The 23,143-nt window shown below is 41.0% G+C and overlaps 1 protein-coding gene across 1 annotated transcript; it reads left to right on the plus strand.

Annotated features, from left to right (window-relative positions):
• The first annotated feature begins 204 nt into the window (after positions 1-204).
• Positions 205-22,865, plus strand: muc13b (mucin 13b, cell surface associated). Its single transcript, XM_071392469.1, has 12 exons — positions 205-374; positions 8,658-9,179; positions 15,278-15,400; positions 15,904-16,013; positions 17,366-17,424; positions 17,777-17,976; positions 19,319-19,453; positions 19,638-19,680; positions 19,854-19,891; positions 20,149-20,236; positions 20,406-20,664; positions 21,656-22,865. The coding sequence occupies exons 1-12, from the start codon at positions 311-313 to the stop codon at positions 21,965-21,967; spliced, it is 1,953 nt and encodes a 650-aa protein (XP_071248570.1). The 5' UTR covers positions 205-310; the 3' UTR covers positions 21,968-22,865.
• The last annotated feature ends 278 nt before the right edge of the window (positions 22,866-23,143 follow it).

Raw genomic sequence — 23,143 nt, forward strand, 5'->3', positions numbered from 1 at the left:
TTTATTCCTAGTATGACAATTACCCTAAACACGAAAGTAGGCGAGCGGTTTGATTGTGTCCTTCTATAAAATAAAAAAAATGTACTAAGAATGACGAGGTTATTAAGTGATCATAGTGCATTAACATACTCATAAAATAAGTGACGCCCTCGCGATGAGTGGTCAAAGACACCTGAGACATTAGTATTCACACAACGAGGAAGACCACCTGGCGACGCACCTAGAACTCGTATTGATCGCCTGTCTCCGTTTTTTTGGCCTGAAGAAAGTTTTTCCTTTTATATTAATTTGATTTCATGAGCTGAGCAAGATGTTCGTCGTTAGACTTATTCTCTTCTTATGCCTTGCAGTGGCCGTTTTCGGACAGATAACAAGTAAGTTTAACGGTTCCTTTCCCATTTTGGACAACAGGTTGTCATTATATAGTCTATTGAATGTCTTGTCGAACAACGCATTTCAAACCAGTTTAGTTAGTCTTAAAGCTAGAATCCTTAATCGAAACAATAACAAAGCGACTCCCTGCCTCTGTTTTGCTAAAAAACTGAGAGATGGGCCTGGAGAACAATCAAATGTATAGACTGAGCTATGGATGAAAGGACTGACCATCCATGATATCAACATTTGAGTTTAACCATGTTTTGAGGCTATACAGTGTTTGTTTACGTTTACAAAGTTCACAAACATAAATGTATAAGTCGAAAAATGGATGTAGGAACTAAGGATTCTAGTTTTAAAGAAACGGAAAGGGGCTATGGGTTATGAGCTTGAGTTTAAACACATTAAAAAATATATATAAAATATTCTGTAAAAGTTACAATTAAATCATAAGACTAATGCACTGAGTTATCCTTCCATTCTCATAAATCAGGAGTAAGACTGAAGTTAAGGAAAGCAGGCTATCGTTGGTAAAAGGCTGTAATGCTTTCAAGTTGCCTCTGAAGAGTGAGCACTCAATCTCCTGTTCAATGGTCACTTCTAACTTCCAATACTAATTTACTCACACAAATTCAAAGACATTAGTAGGCCTATAATTGTCATTGTTGAAACATCTGCATTTGCTCATTTGTCAACATTTTAGTTTTTTTCATACCCTTCTGTGCATGTTTATATTGTTCAAAGGTAATATGTAATTCTGTATCTCTGCAATTGAAGACAAGCAGTAGACTACAGCAAACATTAACTATCTATTTTTCACACCATCAATTTGGGGAAGAGTTCCGTGTGCCAGAGAGCATCTCTATAGTCACCTCTTATCCATAATTGGCTTGGATTGATACATGTCTAAAAGCATTTCCCCCCCAAGCGTTGTCTTGTGGACCAGTATGGGAGATTAAGGAGTGCTACTTGAAGGATTTCCCCCAGGAATTTTCTACTGTAATTTAATTTCCCTCAGATGGTACACTGCCATACAAATGGGTTGGGAGTCTGGTGAGCTAAGCTGAAATGTATTGGCGATTGCAACATTTTTATTATAAAGACATTCATAATTGTTTTGCTACTGCTGTAGATTTAATCCTTACCAAGGAAGGAAACAAATAGTTGTCATCAAATCCATGCATATACAGTATTCATTTTGTAAAGGACCAGTCTGCCTTTGCTCCCGAAGAGTCATTTGGGTGGCCCTAAGCTTTTGAATAGATATTTTGGCTAATTCTCAGTGTTTGCAACTGTTGCAGATGCCACACAGATTCCATGTCAGTCAGGCTGTTTAGTTCCTATATTTGAGTCTGGTCCTTACAGAGTTTGGCTGATCTGGGATCTGCTAGCATGCCAGGCTTAAGAGATGGTGCTAGCTCAACCACGTCACCATTAGATTTCTTTCCAATCGCTGAAATGCCGTTGTGTCATATTTGAACCTTTCAAATTGTTTGCCTTCACACTTTGATCCTGGTCTACAGTATTTACTACTGTATATGAAGTGGTTACTCACTTTCTATGGTGGCATGCCACCTGAAACAATGTTTTTAATGTCATTGCTTGAATTACTGTGGCTCTGGAAAGTTTAATTGTTAGGAATGATAACATAAGGGAATGCAAATTTAAGTTGGTTCTTCTTCGCATCTATAAGAAAAGCCAGTTTTGAACCCCCAGTTGATCATATCAAGAAATTGCATCGAGTTGGTCATTGAAATCTTCATCCAACCCGTAAATGTCAAACTGGGATGTTCTGTTCTGAGAGGAGATGATACAGCTGTGGCCCACTGATTGCCCATCTCTGTTTTTTTTGTAGTTTAGGACTGCAACCTGCACTGCTTGATGGGATAATGACTATTTCAGGAATGCGCCCCTAATCCCCCTGAGTAAGCGGGAGATGTTACCACAGTAACCCAGGAGAGCGATGACTAGGCCCTCCATCTTCTTGTTCGGCTAAAACTCAAATGACACTGCACAGTTAAGACCCACGAGTTTCTCGCTCATATCAAATGACTTGGCTTGATTGAGACTCAAATGACTCAGCACAGAAAATACCCTCGTTTTTGCTCAGTGAGGACTCAAATGACTCGGCACAAGTGAAGAGTCCAGTGTTTCAGGGAATCCAATGTCCTGGCATAATTCCAACTCCATTGACTTAGCACAGTGAGGAATCATATTGCTTGATTCAGACTCTAATGATCTAATTCAGTCTGGAATTAGTCAATTTAAGACTACTATGGAGGACTATCCTCAATTAAGGCTCTTGTTGTGATGAGACAAATATGACCTGAGACATTTAGGCCTACTCAGTGAACCCCCACTTGTTCGTCATGATCACTGTAGTCAACAATATATTGTACCTTGGCCTTTTTTGTGATGGCTTCTTTCTAGAGAAACGAAAAGGCAAAGTCCACGAACTCATAAATACCTAGGCTTCTCGAACATTATGTTCTTGTCATGCTGATAGGCGTATATTTTCCTCGTCGTTTTGATGATCAGTTGACCTTAGATAGTGGAGTTGATTCATATGCATTGCTTTTATAGCTACTCAATGACACAGATGTGTGTTGTATAACAACTACTCATTGACACTGATGTGTGTTGCCATTAGTGCCCTGATAGAAAATTATTGACATGGACAAACGTTTTGATTATGAGACAGGGACTCAGAAAGTTGAAATGGGACCCCACTGTGTTGGTCTTCTTCATACACTTTCAGTGGGAATGTGCAAGTACGACTGTGCATGTGAAGGTGTGTGTGGGTAGGAGAGGAGAGTGTGGGGTGGGTTGCTTGGAGGTCAGATGTGAGGTTTTAATGGGGGTCTTTCAGAAATCAGTGGGATTGTGTTTTCAGGTATGTCCACACACACACACACACACACACACACACACACACACACACACACACACACACACACACACACACACACACACACACACACACACACACACACACACACACACACACACACACACACACACACTGTCTTATCGTCCCTGTCAATTAATAACGTTTTAAGTGCTCTCGGTTGCAAGTCATGACTTGATAAAAAGGCTGTTAAAGAAATGTCTCAACAAGATGGTCAATTGTACGTCTGTAGTGATAGAATGTCTGGATAATGTAGGCCTCTGACCTAGATGTAATTTTGAGTACAATAAGTTCCTTGCATTGAATTCAATCAAACTAGAATAATTGACATAATATGAGAAAAAACAACACGTCACGTAGAGGGATTCAAACTTGGCAAAAGATTCCCTTTTAGTTAATATTCTATCCATCTGAGAGGTGGTGATAAAGGTCAGTCAGTTACTTTCTCATGGGTCTTACAATCACTAACTTAAACTTTTTTATCTTGATTTTTGTGGATCAACTCAAGAGTTCTCAACGTTTGTGTGTTTCCCCAACCATTGTGTTGGTGGGCCGTCCCTCCTATCCGGATCAGGCTCTATGGAATAGTATTGTAGCATGTCCACCCACTCTACCCAGAGTGGGTGAAAACGTGCTTTGGTGATGAAATGTCACTTCCTTACCAAGACATATGATTATTGATCTTCTGAATCGTTCAGTGGGGTCTTTCTCTAACGTACACTACATGGCCAAAAGTATGCACAGTAGCAAGAAAAAGTATGTGAACCCTTTGGAATTACCTGGATTTCTGCATAAATTGGTCATCAAATTTGATCCGATCTTTGATCCGATCGTTTACACGGTGTGTTCAATAAAGACATGAAAAGACATGAAAAGCAAACAGTGTTTGTCTATTGTTGTGACCTAGATGAAGATCAGATCAACTTTTATGACCAATTTATGCAGAAATCCAGGTATTTCCAAAGGGTTAAAATACTTTTTCTTGCCACTGTAGATACCCCTTCAAACTATTTCAGCTACACCCGTTGCTGACAGGTGTATAAAATTGAGCACACAGCCATGCAATCTCCATAGACAAACATCGGAACGCCGCAGCCCGTCTGGTGTTCAACTTTCCCAAGTTCTCTCACGTCACCCCGCTCCTCCGCTCTCTCCACTGGCTTCCAGTTGAAGCTCGCATCCGCTACAAGACCATGGTGCTTGCCTACGGAGCTGTGAGGGGAACGGCACCTCCGTACCTTCAGGCTCTGATCAGGCCCTACACCCAAACAAGAGCACTGCGTTCATCCACCTCTGGCCTGCTCGCCTCCCTACCTCTGAGGAAGTACAGTTCCCGCTCAGCCCAGTCAAAACTGTTCGCTGCTCTGGCACCCCAATGGTGGAACAAACTCCCTCACGACGCCAGGTCAGCGGAGTCAATCACCACCTTCCGGAGACACCTGAAACCCCACCTCTTTAAGGAATACCTAGGATAGGATAAAGTAATCCTTCTAACCCCCCCCCCCCCCCTTAAAAGAGTTAGATGCACTATTGTAAAGTGGTTGTTCCACTGGATATCATAAGGTGAATGCACCAATTTGTAAGTCGCTCTGGATAAGAGCGTCTGCTAAATGACTTAAATGTAAATGTAATCGGCAGCAGAATGGCCCATACTGACAAGCACTCTGCCTTTCAACTTGGCACCGTCATAGGATGCCACATTTCCAACAACTCAGTTCATCAAATTTCTGCCATGCTAGAGCTGCCCGGTCAACTGTAAGTGCTGTTATTGTTAAGTGGAAATGTCTAGGGGCAACAACGGCTCAGCGGCCACACATGCTCCCAGAACGGGACCGCCTAGTGCTCCCTCCATCAGTGCTCAGACTGTCCGCAATAGGCTGAGATAGACTGGACTGAGGGTTTGTAGGCCTGTTGTAAGGCAGGTCCTCACCAGACATCACCGTCAACAACATCGCCTATGGGCACAAATCCACCGTCGCTGGACCAGACAGGACTGGCAAAAAGTGCTCTTCACTGACGAGTTGCGGTTTTGTCTCACCAGGGGTGATGGTCGGATTCGCGTTTATCGTCGAAGTAATGAGCGTTATACCGAGGCCTGTACTCTGGAGCGGGATCGATTTGGAGGTGGAGGGTCCGTCATGGTCTAGGGCAGTGTGTCACAGCAAGAACTGGCAAATCTGGTGCAGTCCACGAGGAGGAGATGTACTGCAGTACTTAATGCAGCTGGTGGCCACACCAGATACTGACTGTTACTTTTGATTTTGACTTTGTTCAGGGACACATTATTCCATGTCTGTGGAACTTGTTCAGTTTATGTCTCAGTTGTTGAATCTTGTTATGTTCATAGAAATATTTACACATCTTAAGTTTGCTGAAAATGAACACAGTTGACAGTGAGAGGACGCTTATTTATTTTTCTGAGTTTACATTTGCAGAAAATACACTTTTCTTTGTCATTATAGGGTATTGTGTGTAGATTGAGGAAAAAAGGTCTGAATACTTTCCCGAATGCATTGTAAACTTAGTATTACTTTCTTAGCTACAGTATACATATCTCCCTGGCATATTACATCATTTATGCAGCAGCATACAAGACCGTGTTGGACTCACCCTGTTGTTGTGCTCTGCTCACTTGAACAGGAAGGTGGTGAGGCGAGTTTTGTCATCAGGCTTTGTCATCAAAGTCATTATATGGATTTATGGCGCTTTCAAGACAACTGGGAACTCCGGGAAAAAAATGAGGTTGAATCATGATGTTAGTGATCTTCAGGTTGGAGCTTTAGAAAGAGGCCCAAGTTCCCGACTTGGAATTCCGATTTGGATGACAGTATCAAAATGTATTTTCCCAGTCTAAGCTTGTTTTTTTTCTAGAGTTCCCAGTTGTCTGAGATTTCCCAGTTCCGATTTTCCAGTTGTTTTGAACGCGACAGAAATCATGACAGCATTTTCCAATGTTGAATGTTTATCCTTTTAAGCTTGGAAAAGAGACCTTTAAACACAGACTTGGACCACGCATCCACTCCAATGAATAGCAAGCTAGTGATTGCTTTGCAATGTTTGCAGTTCATCAGCCACTGATACCTTCCAAACCACTCAAAAAAGGGACTGTTTGTATGCGGCTTTATTAACTCAAATATGTTGGGTTTTTCTCTCCATTGTTTGCAAACTGATATGTGACACGTATTAATGCCAAAATAACATGCAAAACAGACAAACCTGCACTGAATGACGGGTCGCCACTGGTCATTAAAAGGAGTTGGTTAAAGCAGTATAGGAACTTATCAGAAGTATTTAAGTGCAAGTGCCATGAATATTTTGCAATTTACTTCCCTAACCATTACAAAGTAGTTTCATTGTAGGGCAAATTCATGTCCCGAATTGTCTTGTGTGTTTTATGGGTGGACGTGAATCATTATATAATTTTACTGTGACACGAAAGAGGAAGAGACAGTGAAATTCAGTCCCTTTCCTGGCTGCTCGCCCCCCAGTGAACACTGGTAACCAAGCGATAAATCTATTTAGTCACACAACACAAAGTACAGAGCAGGTTACCTACCTACAGTACAAATAATGGCATTGTCTACGCCTAGTAGTTATGGCCTTGGACAGTGGACTCTTGCGTATTTTATTACATTACCTGCTTTTTCTCTGAGTGATACCTGTAAATATGTTTTCTCTGACAGAGTAGGCATATACAATGTAGAGTGAAACTTTAGCCAGGTGCCTCAAGTGTTGCTGGCTGGATAGCTTTGTTCTCTTTCAGGGGCCCCTGTAGTTCTCTTGAGACAGGGTTGAGCTGTATACAGTCAAGGGCTGAACCCACAAGACTCCAAATAAAGACCCTATTCTTTGCTGCTGCTCTTCTGCAAGAGCATCACGGTGGACAGTGAATGAAAGGATGTGGGTGTTTGTGTCTGCATTGTCTGTGTGTAGGGGTTGGTGTCTGCTTCAGTTATGAAATATGACCGTTTAATCAGTGTCTATCTATCTTGGTGGACTTGGATCTGTCTTATCCTGCCGACTACAATTATCCAAATGAATGGCATATTATAGATTTTATCGTAGCATTAAGTGGCAATGGCTTAAGTCGCATAGGGACCTAGCCTATACTGTATATGGACTTAGTTTGTCGTGTTAACTGTACATGCCCAATGCTGCACTTTTATTTGTTCACAGCTTGCTGTTACGTGCCCTGGATTGCACCTGAAACGTAAACATAACGCAATGTTTATCATCCCGATGGTCTTATGATCAAGGTGACGCAGTCTGCTGAAGTGGACACATCCTGTGTTTGGAAACCCTGTTATTGACGTGCTATATTATGAGTTTCAGGGTTGGTGGAGGGAAAGATGGTGGGGAGGGTGGAGAACTTTTCTGAATTCCGAATTGACCCCTAGGCCCTACCCTTAGGCACTTCATGTAGATCTGAAAGGATTGGATAGGTATAAGCAATATTGTACTTTCACCTTTTCGACCGAGTTACACCTGTCTAAGCCTTTAGCTCTACAGAAATACCTAAGGGACATGGGATAAGGGTTCTTCCCACACCCCTTCTACCTGAAGTGTGCACTTGTTCAAGTGTCTACCATATTTCTTACACCAGTCCAATTCTTTGAAATCCTTGAGGGGGAGTGAATGAATGGATACCGTCACCTCAGGGAGAAGGAGGAGAAACCGTATTGGGCTAGGGTGGAACATAGAGGATAGGAAGACTCAATGTTTTTCCAGGGCCCATGCCAGTAGGTTGTGGGAGTCTTCCCAGCTGGACTGATTAGAGAGGGGAGGAAGAGAGTCTGGCTGTGGCAGTACAGCCTTGTTTCCATTGTGTGACTGTAAATCAAGAATGAACTGTTCTTCTCTACCCGTCACAGTACCTGACCATTGACAATATTTCCTGTCCAATTTCATTATATAGAATTTCTTAGAATGAAAACGTTTTTGTAACAGATTGTTATACATTAGCTGCAGTAAAAACTACTGTCAACTTTTTTTATGGGACACAGACCTTTCCAGTCAGCCACTGAAAGTAGTTTTTGCTACAGTAATTATCTCAAAGGGCAATTCCACCACTTTTCAAACTCATATTCATTATCTCCAGTACAATACCAATACCAGTGTCTACGTATGTGAAAACGGCACATTTCTACGTTTTGTAGTTAAAAATATGAAGTTAAAATGTTTTACTCAATGACATCAAAAGTAAAAACATTGATTTTCTAACAATATGAGATTTGCTGTGACACTGAAATGGATTGGTGAAATGCCATCCACTGGCAAAAAAATAATTGCAGGTTTTGAAAAGTGGTGCAATTGCACTTTAATCTTTTTTTAAATCTATACCCTTCAGACGCTAATCCCAATTCTGAACCCCCAGCTACTGCGGCTCCCCCGTCTACTGCAGCTCCTCCGTCTACTGCGGCTCCCCCGTCTACTGGGGCTCCCCCGTCTACTGGGGCTCCCCCGTCTACTGCGGCTCCTCCGTCTACTGCGGCTCCCCCGTCTACAGAGGCTTCCCAGTCAACAGAGGCTCCCCCGTCTACTGCGGCTCCCCCGTCTACTGCGGCTCCCCCGTCTACTGCAGCTCCTCCGTCTACTGCAGCTCCTCCGTCTACTGCGGCTCCCCCGTCTACTGCGGCTCCCCCGTCTACTGCAGCTCCTCCGTCTACTGCGGCTCCCCCGTCTACAGAGGCTCCCCCGTCTACTGCGGCTCCCCCGTCTACTGCAGCTCCTCCGTCTACTGCGGCTCCTCCGTCTACTGCGGCTCCCCCGTCTACTGCAGCTCCCCCGTCTACTGCAGCTCCTCCGTCTACTGCAGCTCCTCCGTCTACTGCAGCTCCTCCGTCTACTGCGGCACCAACACCAAAACCGGAGGCCACTACAACACCATCAAAATCAGGTAGGCTCATTAGTCATCCAGCTAACCTTCTTGTTTTTCCATGACCAGGGGTGTCAAACAGCAGGCCCAATTTGAAAATTTGAAAGCTGAAATGTCTTGAGTCAGAAAGTATTCATCCCCTTTGTTATGGCAAGCCTAAATAAATTCAGGAGTAAAAATGTGGTTAACAAGTCATATAATAAGACTCTGTGTGCAATAATAGTGTTTAACATGAATTTTGAAGGACTACCTCATCTCTGTACCCCACACATACAATTTCCTGTAAGGTCCCTCAGTTGAACAGTGAATTTCAAACAGATTCAACCACAAAGCATGGGAGGTTTTCCAATGCCTCGCAAAGATGAGCACATATTGGTATTTTATTTCATTTAACCTTTATTTAACTAGGCAATTCAGTTAAGAACAAATTCTTATTTACAATGACGGCCTAGGAACAGTGGTTTAACTGCCTTGTTCAGGGGCAGAATGACAGATTTTTAACTTGTCAGCTCGGGGATTCAATCTAGCAACCTTTCGGTTACTGGTCCAACGCTCTAACCACTAGTCTACCTGCTAATAACAATAACTCAGTTGCCGGAGAGGAAGGAAACCGCTAAGAGATTTCACCATGAGGCCAATGGTGACTTTTTAAAACAGAGTTTAACCGCTGTGATAGAAGAAAACTGAGGATGGGTCAATAACATTGTAGTTACTCCACAATACTAACCTAATAAAAGAAGGAAGAATACAGAATAAAAAATATTTCAAAACATGCATTATTTATGTACATAATTTTCAGAGTAAGAATTGAAAAAGGTAATTACATTTTGTACATAATTTTCAGGATTCACAGATGAATAATTGACACCTGGTGTGGTGGCAGGTAGCCTAAAGGTTAAGAGCATTGGGCCAGTAACCGAAAGGTTGCTGGTTCGAACTTCCAAGCCGACTAGATAAAAAATTGTTCTGTGCCCTTGATCAAGGCACTTAACACTAATTGCTCCTGTAAATCACTCTGGATAAGAGCAGCTGCTAAATGACTAAAATGTAAAAAACTTTTTACTTTTTTAAGCATTAATACACTCTCTATAACAAGTATTCAACTACAGTATTCAACTACAAAATACATTATTTTGTTATTTGTAAACATTTATACATATTTATTAAGCATTCATAAGCACTGCATTGCAAGGACGTATACATAATAATTTACAAACTATTTTTAAGCATTTATAATGGCTTGTTTATTAGCGTTTTTATAAATTGTAATAAATTAATGCAAGTAAATAGTTACAAAATATATCAATACAACTCCTATTTTAGAGTAAATAGTAATGTTTCAAGTAACAGAATCTGTGCTAAAAATTTGCTTGCAAAAAATGCCATATCACAGTACTTGCAGTGGAATTTAAAATGATAAACCCGGTAGTTTGGGTCCTGGATGCTGATTGGCTTAAACAGCATTTCAGCCATGAGTATATCAGACAATATACCACGGGTATGACGCAAAGATACTTGTTTACTGTTCTATTTATTTTGCTAACCAGTTTAGAATAGCAATAAGGGGTTTGTGGTATATGGCCAGTATACCACGGCTAAGGGCTGTATCCAGACACTCCCCTTCACGTTGAGCATTAAAACAGTCCTTAGCTGTGGTATATTGGCCAATATACCACACCCCCTCTTGCCTTATTGCTTAAATATATAACCAGCACAATTGTGTGTCGCGTGCAATATAGGCTAATTGAAAGCTGCAGTAATTCAAACTAATTTGAGTAAGTGCCACTTGTGTGTATATATATATATTTTTAATTTGAGTCATTTAGCAGACGCTCTTGTCCAGAGCGACTTACAGTTAGTGCATTCATCTTAAGATACAGTTGAAGTCGGAAGTTTACATACACCTTAGCCAAATACATTTAAACTCAGTTTTTCACAATTCCTGACATTTAATCCTAGTAAAAATTCCCTATCTTAGGTCAGTTAGAATCACCACTTTATTTTAAGAATGTGAAATGTCAGAATAATAGTTGAGAGAATGATTTATTTCAGCTTTTATTTATTTCATCACATTCCCAGTGGGTCAGAAGTTTACATACACTCAACTAGTATTTGGTAACAATTTTGGCCCATTCCTCCTGTCAGAGCTGGTGTTACTGAGTCAGGTTTGTAGGCCTCCTTGCTCGCACATGCTTTTTCAGTTCTGCCCACAAATTTTCTATAGGATTGAGGTCAGGGCTTTGTGATGGCCACTCCAATACCTTGACTTTGTTGTCCTTAAGCCGTTTTGCCACAACTTTGGAGGTATGCTTGGGGTCATTGTCCATTTGGAAGACCCATTTGCGACCAAGCTTTAACTTCCTGACTGACGTCTTCAGATGTTGCTTCAATATACCGACATAATTTTCCTACCTCATGATGCCATCTATTTTGTGAAGTGCACCAGTTCCTCCTGCAGAAAAGCACCCCCACAACATGATGCTGCCACTCCTGTGCTTCACGGTTGGGATGGTGTTCTTCGGCTTGCAGGTCTCCCCCTTTTTCCTTCAAACATAACGGTGGTCATTATGACCAAATTGTTCTATTTTTGTTTCATCAGACCAGAGGACATTTCTCCAAAAAGTACGATCTTTGTTTTCTTGTGCATTTGCAAACTTGGGTCTTCCTTTCTGATCGGCCTTTCAGGTTATGTCGATAAGGACTCGTTTTATTGTGGATATAGATATTTTTGTACCTGTTTCCTCCAGCATCTTCACAAGGTCCTTTGATGTTGTTCTGGGATTGATTTGCACTTTTCGCACCAAAGTATGTTCATCTGTAGGAGACAGAACGCGTCTCCTTTCTGAGCGGTATGACGGCTGCGTGGTCCCATGGTGTTTAAACCTGCGTACTATTGTTTGTACAGATGAATGTGGTACCTTCAGGCGTTCGGAAATTGCTCCCAAGGATGAACCAGACTTGTGGAGGTCTACAATTTTTTTTCATAGGACTTGGCTGATTTCTTTTGATTTTCCCATGATATCAAGCAAAGGGGCACTGAGTTTGAAGGTAGGCCTTGAAATACATCCACAGGTACACCTCCAATTGACTCAAATTATGTCAATCAGCCTATCAGAAGCTTCTAAAGCCATGACATCATTTTCTGGAATTTTCCAAGCTGTTTAAAGGCACAGTCAACTTAGTGTATGTAAACTTCTGACTCACTGAAATTGGCAGAACGGCGTGCTCGGGTTGGGGTTTAGGGTTTGAGAATAGCTTGAAGGTTGGGAGGGGCAGATCCTCTTGCTGTTCCATATTTAAATCAGTAACTCATAACTCAGCCCTCGAGTTCGGCAGTCGTGTTGGTTTTCCCTTCTGCTTTGATTAATTGATGCCACTGATTGGCTGGGAAGTGCACACACAAGGGCTGTGTTTAGGATGAAGGAAAGGCAGTAAACATTTTAAGTATTTGGTAATGGTGCTGTTTTGATCAACCAGTGGAGGAAAGTTATTATTGTGGCTAACATGGCAATTGTGTACGGTGAGCTGCTCCATGACTATTGCTATTTGGGTCACATTTGAATAGTAGTGCGTGGTCACCCTGAGGACACCCCGAGCACCAGAAGCTAACAGACCTCAATGAAAGTTGAATAACTGTGTGCAACATTTACATTTTTTTATTTACCCTTATTTTACCAGGTAAGTTGATTGAGAACATATCATTTTTTACATCAACCGACCTGAGGAATAGTTACAGGGGGGAGGAGAGGGGATGAATGAGACAATTGGATGCTGGGGATGATTAGGTGGCCATGATGGTATGAGGGCCAGATTGGGAATTTAGCCAGGACACCGGGGTTATCATCTTTACTCTTACGATGAGTCAGGACACCCATTTTAACATTCCATCCGAATAAAGGCACACTACGCAGGGCAATGATAACTTCACTGCCCTGGGGAATTAGGATCTCCTTTGACCAGATTGAAGAGTGCCCCCTACTGGCCTTCCAACACCACTTCCAGCAGCATCTGGTCTCCCATCCAGGGACCGACCAGGACTGATACTGCTTAGGTTCAAAGGCAAACCAGCAATGATTTGGAAGCAGGGTGATATGCTGCTGGTAATTTCAAGAGCACTTAAGAAAACTTAATTAGTACGTACTGTTGCAAATGTAACCAAACATTTATTTGCACAAACCTTTATTTTTGCAACATGTAAAAAGACAAAAGTAACATGGTGACAGCTTATACAGTCGTGGCCAAAATTTTGGAGAATGACACAAATATGAATTTTCACAAAGTCTGCTGCCTCAGTTTGTATGATGGCAATTTGCATATACTCCAGAATGTTATGAAGAGTGATCAGATGAATTGCAATTAATTGCAAAGTCTCTCTTTGCCATGCAAATGAACTGAATCCCCCAAAACCATTTCCACTGCATTTCAGCCCTGCCACAAAAGGACCAGCTGACATCATGTCAGTGATTCTCTCGTTAACACAGGTGAGAGTGTTGACGAGGACAAGGCTGGAGATCACTCTGTCATGCTGATTGAGTTCGAATAACAGATTGGAAGCTTCAAAAGGAGGGTGGTGCTTGGAATCATTGTTCTTCCTCTGTCAAATATGGTTACCTGCAAGGAAACACGTGCCGTCATCATTGCTTTGCACAAAAAGGGCTTCACAGGCAAGGATATTGCTGCCAGTAAGATTGCACCTAAATCAACCATTTATCGGATCATCAAGAACTTTAAGGAGAGCGGTTCAATTGTTGTGAAGAAGGCTTCAGGGTGCCCAAGAAAGTACAGCAAGCGCCAGGACCGTCTCCTAAAGTTGATTCAGCTGCGCGATCGGGGCACCACCAGTACAGAGCTTGCTCAAGAATGGCAGCAGGCAGGTGTGAGTGCATCTGCACGCACAGTGAGGTGAAGACTTTTGGAGGATGGCCTGGTGTCAAGAAGGGCAGCAAAGAAGCCCCTTCTCTCCAGGAAAAACATCAGGGACAGACTGCTATTCTGCAAAAGGAACAGGGATTGGACTGCTGAGGACTGGGATAAAGTCATTTTCTCTGATGAATCCCCTTTCCGATTGTTTGAGGCATCCGGAAAAAAAGCTTGTCTGGAGAAGACAAGGTGAGCGCTACCATCAGTCCTGTGTCATGCCAACAGTAAAGCATCCTGAGACCATTCATGTGCGGGGTTGCTTCTCAGCCAAGGGAGTGGGCTCACTCACAATTCTGCCTGAGAACACAGCCATGAATAAAGAATGGTACGAACATATCCTCCAAGAGCAACTTCTCCCAACCATTCAGGAACCGTTTGGTGACGAACAATGCCTTTTCCAGCATGATGGAGCACCTTGCCATAAGGCAAAAGTGATAACTAAGTGGCTCGAGGAAGAAAACATCGATATTTTGTGTCCATGGTCAGGAAACTTCCCAGACCTTAATCCCATTGAGAATTTGTGGTCAGTCCTCAAGAGGCGGGTGGACAAACAAAACCCACAAATTCTGACAAACTGCAAGTATTGATTATGCAAGAATGGGCTGCCATCAGTCAGGATGTGGCCCAGAAGTTAATTGTCAGCATGTAAGGGCGGATTGCAGAGGTCTTGAGAAAGAAGGGTCAACACTGCAAATATTGACTCTTTGCATCAACTTCATGTAATTGTCAATAAAAGCCTTTGACACTTATGAAATGCTTGTAATTATACTTCAGTATTCCATAGTAACATCTGACAGAAATATCTAAAGACACTGATGCAGCAGACTTTGTGAAAATTAATATTTGTGTCATTCTCAAAACCTTTGGCCACGACTGTATATAAACCACTTATAAAATTAACTATATTAACTACACTTTTTGTTATCATATTTTAACTACAACTAAAATAGGAAAATGAAAAATGTATAGAACTGAACTCACCCTTGGTTTCCCTGCTAGACATCTGTACCTCGTTGAAATGCATCAAGTCAAACCAGTTGTACACTCCAGGTGTAGGGGAATTTTGCTGTTTAGTGGACAGAAAGTCTTCCCAAGACTTGCTCTGTACCATCGATTCTACACAGATTATTTTGTATTAATAAATGCATCACAAAGTGCTACGTGTGTTCTGAAGAACTGTGTTTCTCTTTGATTTTAAGATCCCTGTGTCCCAAACCCATGCAAAGGTGGCAGCAGCTGTCAGCCAGGCTATGACTCCCACTTCACCTGTCTCTGTCTGACTGGCCAAAAATACTCTGAGGCTAGAGGGCAATGTGAGGAAGGTGGGTATCTCCTGTCTGCCACCACTAGTGGGTGCTACAATACCATGGAAGACAGAGCAATATAGGCCTAAATAGCTCTGATTGATAGGGAGGAGAGCTTCATCACCTGCAATGAAAAGTTAGGAACTTTAGAAACTATTCTGATTTAACTTCAGTTGAGACCAGTTGAGAGTGTTTTGTCCTGAGTATGGTTAAGTGTGGATAAACTGGTACTAGATTTGTATTTAGCTTCCACGTGAAGCAATCGGATAGGCTTCGGTTTTGGCCACTAAATTGATATATTTATAAATGTATGAATACATAAATGAGAGCAACCTAGATGACAGTGGCTAGAGGAGTCAAACTCGGTTAAAGATATAAGATATTAGCTGTAGCATCTATACATGTATATTGGATCTCATGTACCATCTCCTCTGTGGGCTTTTTAACACAATGCTACACCCCCACCATTTTCAATAAGTGCTTGTAATTCTTATTTGTCATGTGTTGATTCTGATTTTCAGCCAAGGTCTTCCCAGGATCTCTGACCCTGCCTGGTATGGCCTTCAACGAAGACATGACCAAACCACAATCAGAAAGTTTCAAAAACACAACTGACATTTTAATTAATATGGTAAAATAGAAATTATACTTTTTACACTGTATGTATGTCTGGCTGTAGTTCAAAATCACAACTTTTCTGCAATGTTACATAGGTCATTACCAAGGTGTTTGTGACATTCTGACAACGTGTGAGCTGGGTAACCGCTGCATTACACGTATTCCTAAGTCCTTGGAAACTGTCCCAGTCAACCCAGGTCGTAGAAGCTGTAGAATTTTTCCAAGCAGGTATTTTCAGAACAGTTAGTGCAGTAATTCCGAGGAGAAAATATGGGTTAACTTGATCTTCCAAGGAGCATCCATGTTGTCCCGTTCAATCAGTGAACATCTACTGTAGTAATATGAACATTCTCATTTACTTACTTAATCTCACATATGAGATGACATTGATAAAGAAATGCCGTCTATTTTAAACATTTTCTAATTAACATGATGGGATACAATTTAATGTGTGAGTGGGTATCCTTCAGTCAGTATCAGCTACTGTAATGGCCTCGAAATATGCTAATAAAGATGGAACCCCATGTAAAAATACGATAACGACGACCATTACAGCACCTAGGGTTTTTACCATCTTGGTATAATGGATCAGGTTTTGGAATGGCAGTCACAGGGACTAGTGTTAGGGTTCTGGTCGGGTTACCCACCTAATTAACTACATTGGTGTAGGAAGTGGTTATTACCATTGGAAGCATGTCCCTAGCAAGTCTGGGCCACAGTATAGTTTTCTGAGGCATAGCTATTTTTGGTTGTTAGTGTGCATGCATTACAAAGTAATCAGAGCTATTCTCACTATATTGAAATGCCTTAGCCGCTATTCAGCTTGATTTCTACATTTAAAACTTCTCTCACAACTATAAACACAAACAAAAAATAGTTTTAGACAGCTGAAGCAAGCACACACATTTCTTCAGGAAATGTACCATTTCAGTCAAATGTATCTTACCGTAGAAGTATCATGTCAGTAGTGACATCATCCACCATAAGCCCATGTCTACTTTGCAGGCTGACTAGCATCTATTGAGTGATGGAATGTCCCATCAATGTAATGCTCAAATCATGTTTTACCGCTATGTAATCCAAAAGAAAGCTTGATATTTACTGGAAGCCTGAGAGCATGTTTGCTGTTATCTTGCAACTTTTCAGTAGGCTACATCTTATCTTTTTCCTTTTGCTGTTCGCAATTCACAAATGATTATTTTAATTCAAATTATTAGATTCACCATGATCGAACCATACCCCATCTACGACAATGTTGGTAGCAAACAACAGTCTCCTTTATTTAGCTGTACTAGGCTAATAATGATGAACTGTCCAGTAAATGTATATTGTGAACTAATTAGCATTTGTCTGTCCAAAATACAGATGAGGGATGTTTTACGGAGTCAACATGGCTACATTGATTCCACAGTGCTGAATTTCAGGTCAGTGTTAATGTAGTTACTGTGGTCCCTGTTTTTACCAATAAACTATAATTTTGCAATACCACTCACGCTATAGGCTACACTACAATTTGTTTGTTGTTGGTTTGATTCTAACAAACTACCTTCATCCTTGAAGTTAATGTCTAATTTCATTTTTTGAACCTAATTTATTGTGTCAGTCCAGATTATTATAGCCATCATGATAATGTATCATTTTGATTTGGAAGATATCACACGCCCACGACAACTATTGACAGAAGATTGATGCTGTTGCTATCACTACTTTCATGAGTATGTGATAGTTCCATGATGATCATAATTCTAAAAACACTGACACTAATTTGCCTCCTAGCAAAATGGCTACGGGTCCGGCTCGTACCTTCTGGTCACTTAAGTCAGATGGCGTCAACGTGGCCATGGAGAACAATTTTGCACTCTACTCCAACATCACAGAAGACATCATCAAGGAAAAGATACAGGGTGCTATTAAAGCCTGTGACAAACCGCTTGCCCGTTGTTTAAATAACCTACTTGGAAATGCAGCATACAAAGGTATGTCACCTATAGTAATAGTAACACACTATTCCCTTGATTTATAATGACTGTGGTTTAACATAAGCTAGGAGGCAATCTTGTGAGCAGAGCTACAATGAATGTCAAGGGGAAGACAGAGAACCAGTGGTGGAAAAGTACTCAATTGTCATACTTGAGTAAAAGTAAAGATAACTTAATAGAAAATGACTGACGTAAAAGTGAGTCACTGAGTAAAATACTTCTTGATTAAAAGTCTAACAGTGTTTGGTTATAAATATACTTAAGTATCAACAGTAAATGGAATTGCTCAAATGTACTTAAGTATCAAAAGTAAAAGTATAAATAATTTCAACTTCTTTATATTAAGCAAACCAGACAGCATAATTTTCTTGTTTTTATTTTATTTACGGATAGCCAGGGGCACACACCAACACTCAAACATAATTTACAAACGAAGCATTTGTGTTTAGTGAGTCCACCAGATCAGAGGCTGTAGGGATGACAAGGGATGTTCTCTTGATAAGTGTGTGAATTTGACCATTTTCCTGTCAAAATGTAATGAGTACTTTTGGGTGTCAGGGAAAATGTATGTAGTAGAAAGTACATTATTTTCTTTAGGAATGTAGTGGAGTAAAAGTAAAAGTTGCCAAAAATATAAATAGTAAAGTAAAGTACAGATACCCCCAAAAATGACTTAAGTAGTACTTTAATAAAGTACTTTTACTTAAGTCTTTTACACCACTGCAGAGAACTAAGTATGCAATCAATCACAATCATGATGCTGTCATATGATATTGGTAGTATGATGTAACTTCACACTAGAGTAGTGATCCTCCTAAATCCTGTTGCTGGAGAGCTGTACCTGTATTTTGTTCCATGATTCAACTTTTAATCTGATCTTCAACCCCTTCACTAGCTGAATCCAGTGTTTCACTGCTGAGCTACAATAAAAACTTGCAGTACTGCAGCTCCCCAGGAGCAGGATTGAGGATTAGTGTTCTAGGAAACTATGTAAAAGAGGAGTTGAACAGTAGACAAAGGTTTGTCACTGTAACTCCCATTGATAGACATCTGGAGCATTCAGTAGACTAGGCAACTATATTGTTAACTAGTCAATGAATTCTGAACACTATCCACATTACTATGTCACTGTAATGTTTGGAATGCTTAGTCATGTCTTTTGGATGCGATGCATTCAGGCCTCCGGGGGGTAATGAAGACATGATGGGGGGGGGGGGGGGGACAATTGCGTCATATCAGGAAATTGATGGAATTGAACACTATTTGCCCGGACCACAATGCTGAATGGAGGTACTTTCTTACTGTATGTAATCCTCTCCCTGTGGCACTGTCTATACAGAAACCAATCTGTGTGATTCGTATCGGAAACCTTGTGATGACACGTCAACTACTTGTACTTCTGAGAGTGGTATACCTAAATGTAGTTGTCAGAACAATTACGTGAAATCGGAATACTCTATCAGAACATGCAAAGGTGAGTGGTACCGATTGTTCCTCTTACAATAGACTCTGGGGGTTTATGTAAGAGAGGGTAAAAAGAGATTGGGGCTTGGTGGTGTGTGTGTGTGTGTGTGTGTGTGTGTGTGTGTGTGTGTGTGTGTGTGTGTGTGTGTGTGTGTGTGTGTGTGATAGACTTACTTTACCCTCTCTGTCTGCAGCTTGTGAAAGTGGCAAGAAAGCAGAGGACGGTGTGTGTAATGAGTAAGTACTTAAAACATTTAATCAATTTAGTCATTTTCCATCAATTCATTTATTCAGTCATATCTATTTTCACGTAAACAATGTCTTTCAACTGGGAGTTTGGATACATTGCAATGGTTAACTTGCATTATTGGTCTGTGCAAAGATTCTTTTAAAACTTTTTTTTCTTTCAGTTGTTCATTTGGTTATTCGGGTTTAAACTGCAATGAATGTAAGTATAACATACCATATTATGGTATGATTCTCCCTTCCAAGGATTTGACACTAGGCTGCCTCTGGCCTTCGCAATAGGTGTTATTCTCTCCTTTCATGTGGTGTTTCCTGTAATAGTGGTATTGAGTATACTGGTGTTTGCAGGTTTTTTAACATCTCTCTCTCTCTCTCTCTCTCTCTCTCTCTCTCTCTCTCTCTCTCTCTCCCCCCTCTCTCTTGCTCTCTCTCTCTCTCTCGCTCTCTGTCTCTCTGCAGCATGGAAGTTGATGCTGGTGATTGTCGGCACTGTTCTTGGTGCACTGCTACTCATCACACTAATCATGCTGCCAGTAGTTGCACGCAAGTAAGTCAACACACACACAGAGGACAACATTTACACCGTAATATTTGAATCACATCAAATACAATTAAATATATACCTTCATCTTTAATCTTGTTACGATTCCACGATTGACCCTAATGGAGTATAAAATGTAGTTGTTCAATCTGATGTGTATTGTCGTCTTCTATAGGACGTCCAAGAAGAGCTCCTCCAAGAAGTCCTCGAAGAACGCTGAGGTTCCTACCTACACCAGCCCCTATAACGCCAAGGACTTCAGGGCATCGGCTTTAACCAATGGGGGGGTGACCAATGTCAGTTCAGGTTTTGTGGGTGTACCCAAGATCCCCCGGGCCATGCCCAACAACAACAGCTTGGACCGTGGCAGCAACCTGGAGATGACGGAGAGCGGTAGCAGACAGGCACTGGTGACCAGGGGAGACAAAGGAGGGGTAAGAACCTCGGGAAGGGAGAGAGGAAGAATGAGTGAGAAAGGAGGGTGGGGAAGACACAAGAGTTCATCTGGCCAGATAACTACCAAAATATGACTTTATGTCTAATCTCGGACATTCAGAACGAACATCTTGCGTAATTGCACCAGATGCTCGATTAAGTTCTGGGGGTAAACGTGTTAGAAAATCTACTAATGAGACTAGCGAAGTCGCCACCTCTCTAAACCGAAATGCTCAGCCAGTTTTAGGCAAGTCTATGGTCAACATGTCCGCTGATTTATCTATATGATCAGTGGCACAAAGTCAGTGTGTGGAATTCTGGGAGGGAAATGCTCATGCAAGGTTATTGCTAAATTGTCAAATATTGAAATGTCAGTTATCATTTGATACAAGTTGGTGATGAGTGTAACCATTATATTCCCAACTACAAAAATGCCACCTCTTGGCAACGTATATCATGTCTTGAAGTAGTACCTTAATGCCCTTATGCTGCCACTTACTATAAGATAAGTGACAGAATTATTTAATGTAAAACGGAATAATTTTATTTGATCAACAGAGGATTTTCTTACCAATAATTTGAGGAAATGTTTAAAATGTGTTTTGTATTCTGTGTATCCATGAATTATATTAACTCATAAAAAATATGAACAAAAAGTATATTCAGAGTGAGGTATCTTAAGATGTGAAGTACATATAAAGTACCAAATAGTACAAAGAACTGGGCCAATTTATCCCCACGAAAAACAATTATTGAAGAACATTTCAAGCACTTGCATTCAACATTAACTTTGCATTAAAGTATACAAAAAAAGGTGTATTTTTATGAAAATTTGTATTGGTTGTAATATGATGTCTCCTCAACCAGAACACTAGTTACAACCAGAAAATGACATCATTAAAATGTCTGGTGCCAAATCTTTCCCGCTGGGTAAAGACCAAGACCCCCAGGACTGAGACTGTCAGATACAGATGTTGATTTGTGTTTTAGATTGGCGGCTACCAGAACCCTGATGACACAAGGAGCTTCAACAACAGGAACCCCTACCAGAGCGGAGGTCAGGGCAACAACCCCTACCAGAGCGGAGGTCAAGGCAACAACCCCTACCAGAGCGGAGGTCAGGGCAACAACCCCTACCAGAGCGGAGGTCAGGGAAACAACCCCTACCAGAGCGGAGGTCAGGGCAACAACCCCTACCAGAGCGGAGGTCAGGGCAACAACCCCTACCAGAGCGGAGGTCAGGGCAACAACCCCTATCAGAGCGGAGGTCAGGGCAACAACCCCTACCAGAGCCGAGGCTAGGACAACCCTTACTTTACACACGACAATGGAAGAAGAAACTGAAGACCCACTGGAACAGTCAACTAAGGAAACCATTTTCTTCACAACACAAATGCTTAGAAATCAGAAAGCAATAACAATGTTTTTTAAATAGTCCTACTTGTGATTCTTCCCTATGTTCTACTCAACTTTTATGCACTGTGTATCAATCTTTTTTTTTGTACAATAGATGATAGTTGAGTTGCAGTGTCCATTCTGTCCAAGAGTGGGCGGTGTATCCAAGCTCCTGAAATTGATGTAGCCAAAAGGCAACTAATGTATTGTCGCTCAGTTTTTCTTATGTTTTTAAGTATCAGTTAATCCATTCTCATGTCCTGATTATATTGTATAACTGTAATTAATGTATTTTCTAATATCAATCCAATACTGTATTCATGTGTGATACATGACGGCCTAATCTGCGACTCATGCAAATCTTACATTAACATCAATGCAACAATGCAAGATGTTATAACATGAAAGGCCCAAGTTTCGCGTGCTAAATCATCATTACATTATGATTGCATGGGTCTGTCATTTTAAATGTTTCTTGTTAATTTATTTGAATATGGACGAACCCAGTTAAATTGATGTTAAGGGAATTTATTGGTGTGGTTCGCCATTATCTATTTGATCTCTTGTACATCTAGATCAGGGTTTAGAAATAGCAAATAATGCCTTTTATCCTTAATGTGCCATCTTAATACATATTGTATATGTAATATAAATATAGTCAAATATAAATAAACAGAATGTGTGTAAAATTGTTCAATGATACACACAGTTCAGTATGATGACTTTTACACAATACATTTTGTAAATGAGACTGGCTTCTCGATGTTGGAATAAAGAAAAGGAACATAAATCCATTTTGATTGTACAACTGCGTTTGGTTATTAATTCAGACAGACAGAGTTTGTGTGTTTCTGTACATAAAAATTGAATTTTAATAGTGAGAGTGTATCCTTTTGCAAATATGTAACGTGTGCTGTCAGGAAGCAGATCTGTATTTTAAGAATAAGATCACTTTATTCAACAATTGTACACAAGGTCCACCCAAAATTGGGCTTTCGCTTTATCCCAACCCCTCCGAAAGGCACACCCACTTTGGGGTTTGGGGCTGCCACACTGGGCCCCCGTGGAGCAGTTACTGGGGAG

The sequence above is a fragment of the Salvelinus alpinus genome, chromosome 3 (assembly GCF_045679555.1).
Source record: "Salvelinus alpinus chromosome 3, SLU_Salpinus.1, whole genome shotgun sequence".
Taxonomy (NCBI): Eukaryota; Metazoa; Chordata; class Actinopteri; order Salmoniformes; family Salmonidae; genus Salvelinus; species Salvelinus alpinus.